The following is a 16,040-nucleotide window of genomic DNA, read 5'->3' as shown; positions in this document are numbered from 1 at the left end:
AGTGTTGTGACAATGGGGGCCGTGACCAGAGGAGGAGCATTGTGACAATAGGGGACAGAGACAGGAGAGGAGCATTGTGACAATGGGGGCCATGCCTGGGAAGGAGCGTTGTGACAATGGGGGACAGAGCCAGGAGAGGAGTGTTGTGACAATGAGGGCCATGACCAGAGGAGGAGCATTGTGACAATAGGGGACAGAGCTACGAGAGGAGCGTTGTGACAATGAGGGCCATGATCGGGGAGGAGCATTGTGACAATGGGGGCCATGACCGGGGAGGAGCGTTGTGACAATGGGGGACAGAGCCAGGAGAGGAGCGCTGTGACAATGGGGGCCATGACCAGAAGAGAAACATTGTTACAATGAGGGCCATGACCAGGAGAGGAGCGATGTAACAAAGGGGGCCATGACCAACTTGCCTCACTTCCTTATCACCTACAGGGCTAACACACAGACACATTTGCTCGCATAGTGTAGAAAAATTGGCACATTTTTGGGGGTCGGGAGTCGCAGGTGGGGTGTGCCCGCTTCTGGCAGACTTGTCAGAATCAATGGCAAAAATATGTACATCTGAGCGGTATGCATGTACAGGGCTGTATGCGCCTTGTCACGGACATATGCCTTGTCTGTGGACTTTCTCTATGCACACAGTCCCTGCGTATTTCAGCCTGTCCTTGATTTTGAGAGGTCTTCTGGCAGGGGCTGTACTGTGACTCCTAGGCGCCAAAATACGCATGTCTTTACACTAAATGAGAAAATGTGTGCGTGAGCCCTAACACTTTTTTCCAGGTTGACATGTCTGTAACTAAATAAGAGAAAGGTTTCAAATAAGAGATGTTCATTCTCAGGGTTTAAATATACTTATACAGGTGCATCTCATAAAATTAGTATAGAAAAAAAGGATTTATAATACAGAAATGTTGGCTTAGTGAAAAGTCTGTCCATGTACAGTATAGGATGCAGTACTTGGTCGGGGCTCCTTTTGCATGAATTACTGCATCAATGCGGCGTGGCATGGAGGTGATCAGCCTGTGGCACTGCTGAGGTGTTATGGGAGCCCAGGTTGCTTTGATAGCGGCCTTCAGCTCATCTGCATTGTTGGGTCTGGTGTCTCTCATCTTCCTCTTGGCGATACCCCACAGATCCTCTATGGGGTTTAGGTCAGGCGAGTTTGCTGGCCAATCAAGCACAGTGATCCCATGATCATGTGACCAGGTATTGGTACTTTTGGCAGTGTGGGCGGTGCCAAGTCCTGCTGGAAATTGAAATCAGCATCTCCATAAAGCTGGTCAGCAGAGGGAAGCATGAAGAGCTCTAGAATTTCCTGCTGACTTTGGACTTGATAAAACACAGTGGACCAACACCAGCAGATGACACGGCTCCCCAAATCATCACTGACTGGAAAATTTTGCATTTCATTTGGAAATTAAGGACCCAGAATCTGGAAGAAGAGTGGAGAGGCACAGAATCCAAGTTGCATGAGGTCCAGTGTGAAGTTTCCACAGTCAGTGATGATTTGGGGGGCCAGCCGATAAAAAGGCAACAGTAACTCAAAATAAGCACTCGTTACAACCAAGGTATGCAGAATATCATCTCTGAGTGCACAACCCATCGAACCTTGAAGCAGATGGGCTATAGCAGCAGAAGACCACGCCGGGTGCCACTCCTGTCAGTTAGGAATAGGAAACGAAGGCTACAATTGGCACAGGCTCACCAAAATTGGACAACAGAAGATTGGAAAAATGTTGCCTAGTCTAATGAGTCTCGATTTCAGCTGTGACATTCAGATAGTAGGGTAGGGGTCCCTTTATGACTACAGTGTACCCATCTTCTGATGGCTTCTTCCAGCAGGATAATGCACCATGTTACAAAGCTCATATCTATACATCCCAACCGTCGCAGATTTGCCAGGACCATCCCGAGATTTCAAGTAATATGTTCAGGCACTGGACTCCACTACTCCCCTGTCCAGTGCGTGCCATGCTGAGCCTCGCTCACTGCCCAGCAAAACAGTCCCCCAACCTCTGCCGCCACTCACCCTGCCGCTTTACATCTTCTCTCCATGCCCCCCTTTGCCCACCCACAACCCCCGCATGCAGCCAATCTGTGCCTAGGAAGGGGGTATGGGCGGGAGATTTTAAAGCAGATAGTGTTCCTGATGTCTCCAAGCCTCTTAAGACAATGCAGCCTTGGTTGAGTGAACTCTCCCTTCTCCTTCCATGTGCCATAGTGATCCTTCTTTCCTGCCTTCCATGTGTCGTAGTGATCCTTTCTGCCTTCAGTGTGCCATAGGGATCCTTCCAGCCTTTCATGTGTGATAGTGATTCTTCTTTCCTGCCTTCTGTATACCATAGTAATCCTTCCTGCCTTCCATGTGTCATAGTGAGCCTTCCATGTGCCATAGTGATCCTTCCTGTTTTCCAGGTGTGATAGTGACCCTTCCTTCCTTTCATGTGTCATAGTTATCCGTCTTTCCTGCCTTCCATGTGCCAAAGTGATCCTTCCTTCCTGCCTTCCATATGCCATAGTGATCCTTCCCACCTTCCATGTGCCATAGTGATTCTTCCTTCCTGCCTTCCATGTTTCATAGTGATCCTTCCTTTGCTGCCTTCCATGTGCCATAGTGATCCTTCCTTCCATGTGCCATATTGATCCTTCCTCATTTCCATGTGCCATAGTAAACCTTCCTTGTGCCATAGTAACACTTGCTTCCTGCCTTCCCTGTGCCATAGTGAGCCTTCCTTCCTGCCTTCCATGTGCCATAGTGATCCTTCCTTCCTGCCTTCCATGTGCCATAGTGATCCTTCCTTCCATTAACCATAGTGATCCTTCCCCCTCTCTCTCCCTAGGGGTTGCTTCGTACATCAATACTTATTCTCTGGCTCCATCTCATGTGTCATAGTGAGCCTTCCATGTGCCATAGTGATCCTTCCTGCGTCCCAGGTATGATAGTGACCCTTCCTGCTTTCCATGTGCCATAGTGATCCTTCCTTCCTGCCTTCCATGTGCCATAGTGATCCTTTCTTCCTTCCATGTGCCATAGTAAACTTTCCTTCCATGTGACATAGTTATCCTTTCTTCCATGTGCCATATTGATCCTTCCTTTCATGTGCCATAGTGATCCATCCTTCCTGCCTTCCATGTACCATAGTGATCCTTCCTTCCTGCCTTCTATGTGCCTTAGCGATCCTTCCTTCCATATACCATAGTGATCCTTCCCTCTCTCTCTCCCTAAGGTCCATACAGCAGTACTTATTCTCTGGCTCCATCCCAGGTCCCTCAGGCCCTTCATAATCCTCTAATTTAGCTCTCTGTCTATTTTCAGCATATACAAAACCAATTGTATTGGAAGTAATTTTCTAGGTGGCAATACTGAGGTGTTATGGAAGCCCAGCTTGCTTTGATAGCGGCCTTCAGCAAATCTGCATATTTGGGTCTGGTGTCTCTCATCTTCCTCTTGACAATAACCCACAGATTCTCTATGGGGTTTAGGTCAGGTGAGTTTGCTGGCCGATCAAGCACAGTAATACCATGATCATGTGACCAGGTATTAGTAGTTTTGGCAGTGTGGGCGGTGCCAAGTCCTGCTACAAAATGAAATCAGCATCTCCATAAAGCTGGTCAGCAGAGGGAAGCATGAAGTGCTCTAGAATTTCCTGCTAGAGGGCTGCGCTGACTTTGGACTTGATAAAACACAGTGGACCAACACCAGCAGATGACATGGCTCCCCAAATCATCACTCACTGTGGAAACTTCACACTGGACCTCTTCCTCCAGACTCTGGGACTGTGATTTCCAAATTAAATGCAACATTATACACAGTCAGTGATGAGCAGCTTTATGGAGATGCTGATTTCATTTTCCAGCAGGACTTAGCACCGCCCACACTGCCAAAACTACCAATACCTGGTCACATGATCATGGTATCACTGTGCTTGATTGGTCAGCAAACTCACCTGACATAAACCCCATAGAGAATCTGAGGGGTATTGTCAAGAGGAAGATGAGAGACACCAGACCCAACAATGCAGATGTGCTGAAGGCCGCTATCAAAGCAACCTGGGCTTCTGTAACACCTCAGCAATGCCACAGGCTGATCGCCTCCATGCCACACCACATTGATGCAGTAATTCATGCAAAAGGAGCCCCGACCAAGTACTGAGTGCATCCTATACTGTACATGGACAGACTTTCCAATAAGCCATTTCTGTATTAAAAATCCTTTTTCCTATTGGTCTTATGTAATTTTTTGATTTTCTTAGATACTGAATTTTGGGATTTCACTCGCTGTAAGACATAATCATCAAAATTAAAAGAAAGAAATGCTTTAAATATATCACTCATAAAATATGTAAGTTTCACTTTTTGAATTGACTTAGGCTCGGTTCACACTAGGGCGACTAAGCCGTCTGACAAGTTGTGCTGCATTCAGTGCAATGGGACCGTTCTAATCGGAGAAATGTTCCTGCACTACTGGGGGGGGGGGACTTCCGAGCGGCTTGCATTGACTAGTATTAAAGAAGTAGTTTGCAAGCTGCGCTGTACGGAGCGGCTTCAGAGTCGGGGGACTTTGAAGCCGCCCCAGTGTGAACCGAGCCTTACAGAAATAAATTACGTTTTTGATGACATTCTTATTTTATCCACGAAGAATGAAGGCAGTTCTGAAGGCAAAAGGGGGTTCAAGCCGGTGTTCTGCTGAAAAATCCAGCTTGCCGAGAACTCCAACTGCGTCACTTCCGGTGAGTGTACACCAGGAATAATTGGAGATTTCGACCACTTGGTGTTTTCACAGAACACCGGCAGCCTATACACTCCGGTGTTCTGTCAGATTTCCCTACCCCATCAGATTTCCCTACCTACGTAATTTCCGGTTGAGATCAGCTGTGGATTCGTCATGCAGCAGCTTGTAGCCGCGTCACATGTCCTATTGGACATGAGCAGAATAGGTAGGGAATTTTGATAGCATCGTAAGGGGTGAGGCAAAAGTCCTAGTGTGCATGAGCGGGCGCATGCGCACCAACGGGTCGGGCAGCGGCATCGTTTATAACAAACATCCATCCGATCTCCATGCCCCACACTGCGCCGAGCTGACACTGCGCCGAGCCGACACTTTGCCAAGCTGACAATCCGATCTCCATGGCACACACTGCGCCGACCCGACAGTGGGCGTGCGTATGTGTGTAGGGAATAGGATTGTCCCATGGAGATCGGATGTATGTTTGTTATAAGAGATGCCGCTACCCGATCCGTTGGCGCGCATGTGCCCGCTCATGCGCAGTAGGACTTGTGCCTCACCCCTTACGATGTTATCAAAACTCCCTACCTATTCCGCGCATGCGCAGTAGGACGTGTGACGTGGCTACAGCTGGTGCATGACGAACCCGCACCGGAAATTACGTAGGTAGGAAAATCTGATGGGGTAGGGTTTTCTGATAGAACACCGACACTTGCTATAATGAGTGGACATTGTTAGCCCGCCCGCTGATAACCAACAACATGGCCGCCTCCAAGGTGGTGACAACTATCAGGCTGACTAACAATGTCCATTCATTATAGCATGTATAGCGTTAAGGCTGCTGCCTGTTCTGTGAAAACACCAAGTGGTTGAAATCTCCAATTATTCCTGGTGTACGCTCACCGGAAATAACGTGATTGGAGTTCTCGGCAAATTGGAGTTTTTGGCAGAGCACCGGTACCAGCAAGGTGTACCTAATAAAGTGGCAGGTGAATGTATATACATTATTAACCACTTGCCGACCGTTTATATACAGGGGCAGGGTGGCTCTCCCAGGGAAACCGACGTACGGGTACGTAGGTCGCTTGATGGAAGCTAGGGGGCGAGCGCGTGCCGCCGGCGCGCTCCAGCCCCCGATCATCAGCAGGGAAGACGATGCACGGGTCAGGTGGCTGTTGTAAACACAGCTGACCGTTCTTCTCCCTGGAATGGTCATAGAGCTCCTGTGATCATAGGAACACAGGTCTCTATGATCATTTCAGAAGTCACGCCCCCCCACAGTTAGAATCACTCCCCTAGGTACACATTTAACCCCTTGATAACCCACTGTGTTAACCCCTTCCCTGCCAGTGTAATTATTACAGTAACAGTGCATATTTGTAGCACTGATTACTGTAGTAATGTCACTGGTCCCCCCAAAAGTGTCAAAAATGTCAGTTAGGGGTCCGATCTGTCCGCCGCAATGTCGCAGTCCTGCAAAAAAAATCGCAGATCGCCGCCATTACTGGTAAAAAAAAAAAACAATAAAAATAAAAATGACAAATCTTTCCCGTAGTTAGTAGACACGAAAACTTTTGCGCAAACCAATCAAAATTTTCTTTACCAAAAATATGTAGCAGAAAACAAATTGGCCTAAAATGTTAAAAAAAATTTGATTTAAATTTTTTTTTGGGAATGTTATATAGCAGAATGTGAAAAATATTGTTTTTTTTTTTTTTCAAAATTGTCGCTCCTTTTTTTGTTTATAGCGCAAAAAAATAAAATTGCACAGGTGATCAAATACCACCAAAAGAAAGCTCTGTGTGTGGGGAAAAAAAGGACATCAATTTTATTTAGGTACAGCGTCGCACGACTGCGCGATTGTCTGTTAAAGTAACGCAGTGTCGTAAAATAGGGCCTGGTCATTAAGGGGGCAAATCCTTCCGGTCTTAAAGTGCTTAACCACTTGCCCACCAGCCGCCGCAGTTATATGGCAGCAGTTAAGTAGGGTCCCGCAAATCGCCGTACCTGTACCGCGGTTCGTGGGAGTGCTCCCGAGGGCGCACGTGCCCCCCGCGCCCACTCAACAGCGGGGAAACCGATCGCTCCCTGTGAAGAGAGAATGGCGGTCTGCTGTTGTAAACACAGCAGACCGTTGTTCTCTCAGCTATCAACAAAGAGCTGCTGTGTTCTTCCTATTTAGGATCACAGGTCTCTGCATTGATATTACAAGCGCATCCCCCTCACAGTTAGAAAACACCCCCTAGGCCAGTGATGGCGAACCTTGGCACCCTAGTTATTTTGGAACTATATTTCCCATGATGCTCATGCACTCTGCAGCGTAGTTGAGCATCATGGGAAATGTAGTTCCATAACATCTGGGGTGCCAAGGTTCACCATCTCTGCCCGACGCTCATACTTAACCCTTTGATCGCCTCTGGGTTAACCCCTTCCCTGCCAGTGTCATTATTACAGTGACAGAGCATATTTTTAGCACTGATTACTGTAGTAATGTCACTGGTCCCCCCCAAAAGTGTCAAAAATGTCAGTTAGGGGTCCGATCTGTCCGCCACATTGTCGCAGTCCTGCTAAATCGCCGCCATTACTAGTAAAATAAAAAAAAATGACATAAATCTATCCCCTAGTTTGTAGACGCGATAACTTTTGCGCAAACCAATCAAAATACGCTTATTGCGATGTTTTGTAAACCAAAAATATATAGAAGAAAACAAATTGGCCTAAAAGGATGAAAATTTTAATTTTTACATTTTTTTGGGGAATGTTTTATAGCAAAATGTGAAAAATATTGTTTTTTTTCCCCAAATTGTCGCTTTTTTTTTGTTTATAGCGCAAAAAATAAAAATCGCACAGGTGATCAAATACCACCAAAAGAAAGCTCTGTTTGTGGGAAAAGAAGGACGTTGATTTTATTTGGGTACAGCGTTGCACGACCGCGCAATTGTCCGTTAAAGTAACGCAGTGCGGAATCACAAAAAATGGCCTGGTCATTAAGAGGGAAAATCCTTCCAGTCCAGAAGTGGTTAATAAACATTGGGGACCATCTTGTACCATGTATGAAGGGGATATGTATGAAAAGTGTGCTGACAGAACATTTCCAGTTGCCTATAGCAACCAGTCAGAATTCTGAATGTAAACTAACAAATAGGAGCTAAGGGGTTGCTATGGGCAACAAGACTCGTTATCACTCTCCACATTCTCCTCACAGATTTGGTCACATGTGACAGAACAGCCGTCACTCAAGTCTCAAAAAAGGCGGGGTTTCAATCCTACTCCGCCTACAGCCTCCTCCACACCAATCCAGCGCAAAGAACCGCCCCCTTGCTCAAAGCGAATTGGCTCGCTCTGCGCCACCCGATTGGCTCCGAGGCTCGCACAGTCACCTGCTGCAAGGCTTGGGGGGCGTGTCACGCACCTGTCATCCGCTATAGGAGTGGCTAGAGCGCGGGGCAATAGAGGGGGCGTGAGTCACGGTTCTATTCACAGAGGACACTTACGCTGCTCCGGCGGCGTAGCTCCCATTAAGGCTCTAGAAGCTTACGCCGGAGCGAGGAAAAAAGGCGTAAACTGCAGCCTGTCCCTGTGAGCTCCTCCTCCTTCCTTCCCTGTTCCCAGGTGAGGTCAGCCGGATCAGAGGGAAAAGGAACGGGTGACCGGGGAAGAGATGGCCGGCAAGGAGAACGAGCTGTGCGAGAGCCTCATCATCTGGGTGAGAGCGAGGGGGAGGGGCTATGACGTCATATATGGGGGGCTTGGGGGTAGTTCCACCAATGAGGGGCTTTCATTTAATAAGGAGGGGGGGGGGGGGTGTCATGTGTACACTGATATCTGCAATATGCGTGTGTGTGTATCATAGGTATACAGTATATGGATATATATTTCCTTCCTTCTAATATAAACAAATATTTTCCATCAAAAACTCTAATGATATATTCTATGAATTTATATATGTATAGAATGTGTAACGACATTTCTCATACCGGTCATAAATTAAATACCGAAATGGTGCCATGACTGCTGAGGCACTACAAATCCCAGCATACTCATCACACTAACCCAGAGAAAGGCTAAAATGGTTATGTATGGAAATAAAAATAAACACAAAATGCAACCATATTTTTTTAATTTTTATTTTTTTAAATGTGCATATTTCTTTTTGTTATTTATATATATATATTACATTTGTTTTCTTGTATTATTTTATAATTTAATATATATATATAATGTATTATTATTTTTATTATGATTATTATCATTATTAATTAATTTTTTTATGTTATTAGTGGAAGAGAAAAATATAGATACACACAGTCACACTGTATATATGTGTATTTGCCGCCAAAAACTATAATTCTTAGATTACCCAAGTGGTGCTCTGACTGCTGTGGCACTACAAATCCCAGCATACTCATCACAAAAACCCAGATAAAGGCTAAAAGGGTTATCTATGTAAATAAAAATAAACAAAAAATGCAAGCCTATTTTTTTATTTACTTTTTTAAATATGCATATTTCTTTTTGTTATTTTTATATATATATATATATATATACATTTGTTTTCTTGTATTATAAATATAATTATATATAAATATATATGTGTGTATTATTATTTTTATTATGATTATTATCATTATTAATTTATTAATTTTTTTATGTTATTAGTGAAAGAGAAAAATATAGATACACACAGTCACACTGTATATACCTGTATTTGCAGCCAAAAAAAAAAAAAAAAATATATATATATATATATATATATATATATAAATTACTTTTGTTTTCTTGTATTATAATATAATTTTATATATATATATATATTATATATATATATATATATATATATATATATATATATATATATATATGTTATTATCATTATTAATTTTTTTATGTTATTAGTGGAAGAGAAAAATATAGATACACACAGTCACACTGTATATATGTGTATTTGCCACCAAAAACTATAATTCTTAGATTACCCAAGTGATGCTCTGACTGCTGTGGGACTACAAATCCCAGCTTGTTTTCATCATAATAATTAAAAAAATCAGATTTAACCTAGTAGGAAACGGCTGACAGGATCATGAATGCAAGTTTGTTTATATATATATATATATATATATATATATATATATATATATATATATAATTTTTTTTTTTTTTTTAAATGTGCATGCATATTCATGTTTTGTTTGTGTATCTATGTGTATATAAAATATTTTTTTAATTTATATATATTTTCCTATCTTCCTGTAATATAAATATGTATGTGAGATATAATATACATTGTTTTCTTCCTCTAATATTATGAAAAATTATTTTCATGAACTAGAAAAAATAAATAAAAAATGCGTGTATATATATATATATATATATATATATATATATATATATATATATATATATATATATATACATACACGCACACACACGCATTTTTATTTATTTTTTCTAGTTCATGAAAATTTTTTTCTTCCTCCAATATTATAAAAAATTATTTTCATGAACTAGAAAAAATAAATAAATGCATATATATATATATATATATATATATATATATATATATATATATATATATATATATATATATACACGCATTTTTTATTTATTTTTTCTAGTTCATGAAAATAATTTTTTATAATATTAGAGTAAGAAAACAATATATATGTAGCAGAATTTCCAGGCATTGTGCCGGATCTGGGTCTGCCAGGGTTACCGCTATTAACAACAGCACATTTAAACATGCTCTCCAAGTGTGAGCACTGAGACAAGGAACAGTCCGGCATCTTTGGGTTTTGTATTTATTTTAAGAACTTGGATGGGAGAAGGGAATGAGTGGGATCCTCCTCTGGCTCGGCTATACACTGTATTGGGACAATTGAGTAAAATGCCTCTTGATGCCGGCTGAATGCCGGTCACCGCCGGTTGGCGCTTGCTAACGCTGACTTGCTGTCCTGTTAACTCTGTACTGACTTTGACACTTCCCCGGTGACACAAAGTCCTTTGCGCTGCTCCCTTTAGCCCTCCTGGGGTTTCTAAATCTTTTTGGCTCTATACACCACCACAATGGATTTGAAATGAAACAAACAAGATGTGCTTTAACTGCGGACTTTCAGCTTTAATTTGAGGGTATTTACATCCAAATTAGGTGAACGGTGTAGGAATTACAACAGTTTGTATATGTGCCTCCCACTTTTTAAGGGACCAAAAGTAATGGGACAGATTAACAATCATAAATCAAACTTTCACTTTTTAATACTTGGTTGCAAATCCTTTGCAGTCAATTACAGCCTGAAGTCTGGAACGCATAGACATCACCAGACGCTGGGTTTCATCCCTGGTGATGCTCTGCCAGGCCTCTACTGCAACTGTCTTCAGTTCCTGCTTGTTCTTGGGGCATTTTCCCTTCAGTTTTGTCTTCAGCAAGTGAAATGCATGCTCAATCGGATTCAGGTCAGGTGATTGACTTGGCCATTGCATAACATTCCACTTCTTTGCCTTAAACTCTTTGGTTGCTTTTGCAGTATTCTTCGGGTCATTGTCCATCTGCACTGTGAAGCGCCGTCCAATGAGTTCTGAAGCATTTGGCTGAATATGAGCAGATAATATTGCCCGAAACACTTCAGAATTCATCCTACTGCTTTTGTCAGCAGTCACATCATCAATAAATACAAGAGAACCAATTCCATTGGCAGCCATACATGCCCACGCCATGACACTACCACCACCATGCTTCACAGATGAGGTGGTATGCTTTGGATCATTAGCAGTTCCTTTCCTTCTCCATACTCTTCTCTTCCCATCACTCTGCTACAAGTTGATCTTGGTCTCATCTGTCCATAGGATGATGTTCCAGAACTTGAAACACTGCTGCAGCTCTTAATACTTTAGGGCCCACACGCACTGGCACCCTCTTTACTATTATACTTCTCTTCAGGGCTTAGACTCAGGCACCCCCTTTTCTAAGCTTCCTCCTGGTTAGCTGGCTCCTGGATCCCTCTGACCTCCCTGGAGTGGTTTCCTATCCTAGGCAGACCCCGGGGCAGTTTAAGGTATTCATGACTCTGCTTTCCTGGAAACTCCGGCCCCTACAGCTCCGCACAGTCCTCAGCACTCTGGATCCCTCTCTGCAGCTCAGCTCAACCTTCTGTCCTCTAGGCCAACCGCCCGGGACACCTTCCCTCACTGACAGGAGGAGAGACAGCCGTCACCCCCCCCCCCCTCCTGGGACTCTGCTTCTCGCCAAAGACACCCTGTCATGTGCTCCCCTCAGACTTATATCCCATCCCAGGATGCATTGCGGCATATTCTGCCCTCTCTGGGATAGATACAAGCCCTGGTGTGCTATTGGTCAGGTTTCCTCCACTGCCCAATGAGAGCCCTCATTGGATACAGTGGGGAGACTCCCCCCAACTCCACAGTCACACCTGAGAGCACATGACAGCCTGACTGAATAATTGGACCCTGCTGATAAGCAGACAAGGCCTCCTCTATAGGTTACCTAGCAGCTACCTAGAAGGGTGCTATATAATACATACACAGTATCTCACAAAAGTGAGTACACCCCTCACATTTTTGTAAATATTTTATTCTATCTTTTCATGTGACAACACTGAAGAAATGACACTTTGCTACAATGTAAAGTAGTAAGTGTACAGCTTGTATAAGGCTCGGTTCACACTGAGGCGACACGACTCCTTGCTACTTCGGGGGCGACTTGTGCATTCCCATGCACTACGACTTCGGAGCGACTTGCAGGGACTTCACATAATGGAAGTCTATGCAAGTCGCTCTGAGGTCGCCCCGAAGTAGTACAGGACCCTTTTTCTAAGCCGGAGCGACTTGTGTCGCTCCTATTAGAACGGGTCCTGTAGCGGTCAATGGACTGCGAGGGACCGCGACTTGTCAGGCTGACAAGTCGCGCTAGTGTGGACCGGCTCTAACAGTGTAAATTTGCTGTCCCTTCAAATGAACTCAACACACAGCCATTAATGTCTAAACTGATGGCACCAACAGTGAGTATACCGCTAAGTGAAAATGTCCAAATTGGGCCCAAAGTGTCAATATTTTGTGTGGCCACCATTATTTTCCAGCACTGCCTTAACCCTCTTGGGCATGGAGTTCACCAGAGCTTCACAGGTAGCCACTGGAGTCCTCTTCCACTCCTCCATGACATCACAGAGCTGGTGGATGTTAGAGACCTTGCGCTCCTCCACCTTCCGTTTGAGGATGCCCCACAGATGCTCAATGGGGTTTAGGTCTGGAGACATGCTTGGCCAGTCCATCACCTTTACCCTCAGCTTCTTTAGCAAGGCAGTGGTCGTCTTGGAGGTGTGTTTGGGGTCGTTATTATGTTGGAATACTGTGCTGCAGCTCAATCTCTAAGTGAGATAGATATATATATATATAATCCATCAAAAGCTATAATAATTCTAAAAAAAAATAAAATGATTATATTTATAGCATATAACGGTTTATTAATATTTCTCCCACTTTTCCTTATATATCACCCAAGTGGTGCCATAACTGCTGTGGGAAGACAAATCCCAGCATGTTTTTAACCGGTTGCCGACCGCCGCACGACTATATACTGCGGCGGTCAGCCCCGGCCAGGCAGAGTGACGTATCGGTACGTCACTCGCCTGTCACTGACTTGCGAGCCTATTGCGGGCGGGCGCTCGTTCACAGACAAGTCAGTGCGTGTGTCTGGCGGACTCGATGTCCGCCGGTCACACTACGATCGCTCCTGTGAAGGGAGAAAGGCAGAGCGGCTTATGTAAACAAGCCGCCTGTCATTCTCCCCTGTGTAAAAATGAAGATCTGACAGTTCTACTATGTAGAACCGTTGATCTTTGCTTTTACACCAATAGCCATGTCCCTGCACAGTTAGAAACACGCCCCTAGGACACACTTAACCCCTCCCTGTCCAATAAAGTTAACCCCTTCCCTGCCAGTGTCATTTTTGCAGTAACAGTGCATATATATAGCACTGATTACTGTAGTAATGTCACTGGTAACCCCAAAAGTGTCAAAAATGTCAGTCAAGGGTCCGATCTGTCCACCGCAATGTCGCAGAACCGCAAAAAAAATCGCAGATCGCCGCCATTACTCGTTAAAAAAAAAACACCAAAAATGACAAAAACTTTCCCTTTGTTAGTAAACGCGATAACTTTTGCGCAAACCAATCAAAATACGCTTTTTGCGATTTTTTTTTTTTTTTTTTTTTTTTTTTTTTACCAAACATATGTAGCGTAAAACAATTTGGCCGAAAATGTTAAAAAATTTTGATTTTTAAATTTTTTTGGGGGGGAATTTCATATAAAAAAAGTGAAAAATATTGTTATTTTTACAAAAATTACGCTCTTTTTTTTGTTTATAGCGCATGATCAAAAAATCGCACAGGTGATCAAATACCACCAAAAGAAAGCTCTGTTTGTGGGAAAAAAAGGACGTGAAATTCGTTTAGGTACAGCATCGCACGACCGCGCAATTGTCCGTCAAATTCACGCAGTAAAAAATCGCAAAAAACCCCCTGGTCTTTTAGCAGCCAAATCCTCTGGGGCTTAAGTGGTTAAAAAAAAAGACAAAAATGGTTATGTAATAGAAAAAAAAAAAAAATGTTCAATGCAATTTTTAATGTATATTTAAATACGTGTTATAAAAATATAATTTATTTCATAATTTTTTTTTTCTTTTCATGTAATGATAAAGAATATATATTTTCTATCAAAAACTATGGATATATATTTTATGATCCATTAAAAAAATTGGTATTTTTAAATGTATATACTTAATATTTATTGTTATATAATTTTATTTATATATATATATATATATATATATTATACCATATCCTAACAGTATAATATATATATAGTGTGTGTGTGTAAATGTATGTGTGTATTATAAAAGTATTATTATTTTTAATATCATTTAACAATATATTTTAATGTGGTAAATGTAATTATATAACATTACCCAAAATGGGCATTTGCCTGGTCTTGAGTTTTTTGTTTTGCTTGATGTTTTTAATTTTTTTTTTTTTTTTTTTAAAGCGGAGTTCCACCCTGGTTATACATTTTTTAATAAAAATACCCCCGGGACAGTCAGTGCTAGTACATTCCACAATGGCTAGCCTCTGATCTGTCCCGGGTTTCACTTACCTTTTGGGAGAAATACTTACCTTGAAAATGTATTGTCCAGCGCTGCCATCTCAGGTGTGGGCAGCTTGAAGCCAGCGCGATCCTAATCCGCGTCCTCTTCCGTCCTCTTCCTTCTTCTTCGGTCCCACGATGCACTGCACCGGCCCCGACGTCACTTCCGGTGCACGCGCGTCATCCCTGCACAGCTTCTGGGCATGCCCAGAAGCTGTTTAGCAGGGAATGAGGCGCCCGCACCGGAACTGACGTCGGGGCCGGTGCAGGCGCATTGATTCCTGGGAGCGATGACGTTCAGCTCCCAGGAATCATTGCAAAAGCCAGGAAGTGACGAATCGCCGCGGCCGCCGAGCGGAGGAAGTGGAAGTAAGGTAAGTATATTTTCTCTACAAGGTAAGTAAAAAAAAAAAAATTGCGATTATCCATTTGTTTTTCAGGTGACCCGGAGCGAGAAGATGGAGGTAAGTGTAAATTTAGGGTGGAACTCCGCTTTAAGTTTACAACAATAGAAATCGCAGCAGAATTAATAATATGATAGTGATTGGAAGTTCTCCTCTCCCTTCTCACCCCTGTGTGTGAGGATGGATTTTATTGCACACAGGCTGTAGTTGTATATTTGGGTTTTTATAAGAGAAGACATTGAAATGTTTTTTTATTGATCGCCTCTATTTATTTTCTGTCTGAGGTCAGTGTGTTCTCCGCTCATAATAATCACATGACTTCAGTTTCAGTCCATTTGTCAGATGCAAGCGCTGTTTACGAGCCTCCTGTCGTGTTTACAATGTTTTCTGTAGAGTTCTGTCGGAGGATGGGGTGCTCACCGCGCAGGAATATACGCCATCACTCTTGTAAAACTGAATGTGAACTGGATTTTTTTTCCTGGTGTTTTTTTGGCTTCTAAGAAATAAATATGATTTGTAGAGGTGTCACACTGGCGATGTTGTTGCTGGAGGTGAAGGGAGCTCTTAGTACAGTACACGCTCCTGCTGCATCGCTCTCTCCCTGGCCGAACTAACGAGGAGTTGTGACATTGCTGCTTGTTTGATGGTGAGCACATTTTTGATGGGCTTCAGCCAAGAATGGACAGACATCATAGGCCAGAGAGGGTCAACTTACCTGATATAGGGAGTCAGAGACTATAATCACACTACAGG

At 43.0% G+C, this 16,040-nt stretch overlaps 1 protein-coding gene across 1 annotated transcript in view; it reads left to right on the top strand.

Annotated features, from left to right (window-relative positions):
• Positions 1-8,197: 8,197 nt before the first annotated feature.
• Positions 8,198-16,040, top strand: part of HOOK1 (hook microtubule tethering protein 1) — a 143,954-nt gene continuing 136,111 nt past the window's right edge. Inside the window, exon 1 of the mRNA XM_082264802.1 lies at positions 8,198-8,438. Coding sequence (XP_082120928.1) covers positions 8,394-8,438 — 45 coding nt within the window. The 5' untranslated portion in view covers positions 8,198-8,393. The remainder of the gene's footprint in view (positions 8,439-16,040) is intronic.

The sequence above is a fragment of the Pelophylax lessonae genome (genome assembly GCF_965119305.1).
Source record: "Pelophylax lessonae genome assembly, chromosome: 8".
NCBI lineage: Eukaryota > Metazoa > Chordata > Amphibia > Anura > Ranidae > Pelophylax > Pelophylax lessonae.
Note: the sequence above shows the minus strand (reverse complement) of the source record. Positions and strands in the feature narration are given on the sequence as shown.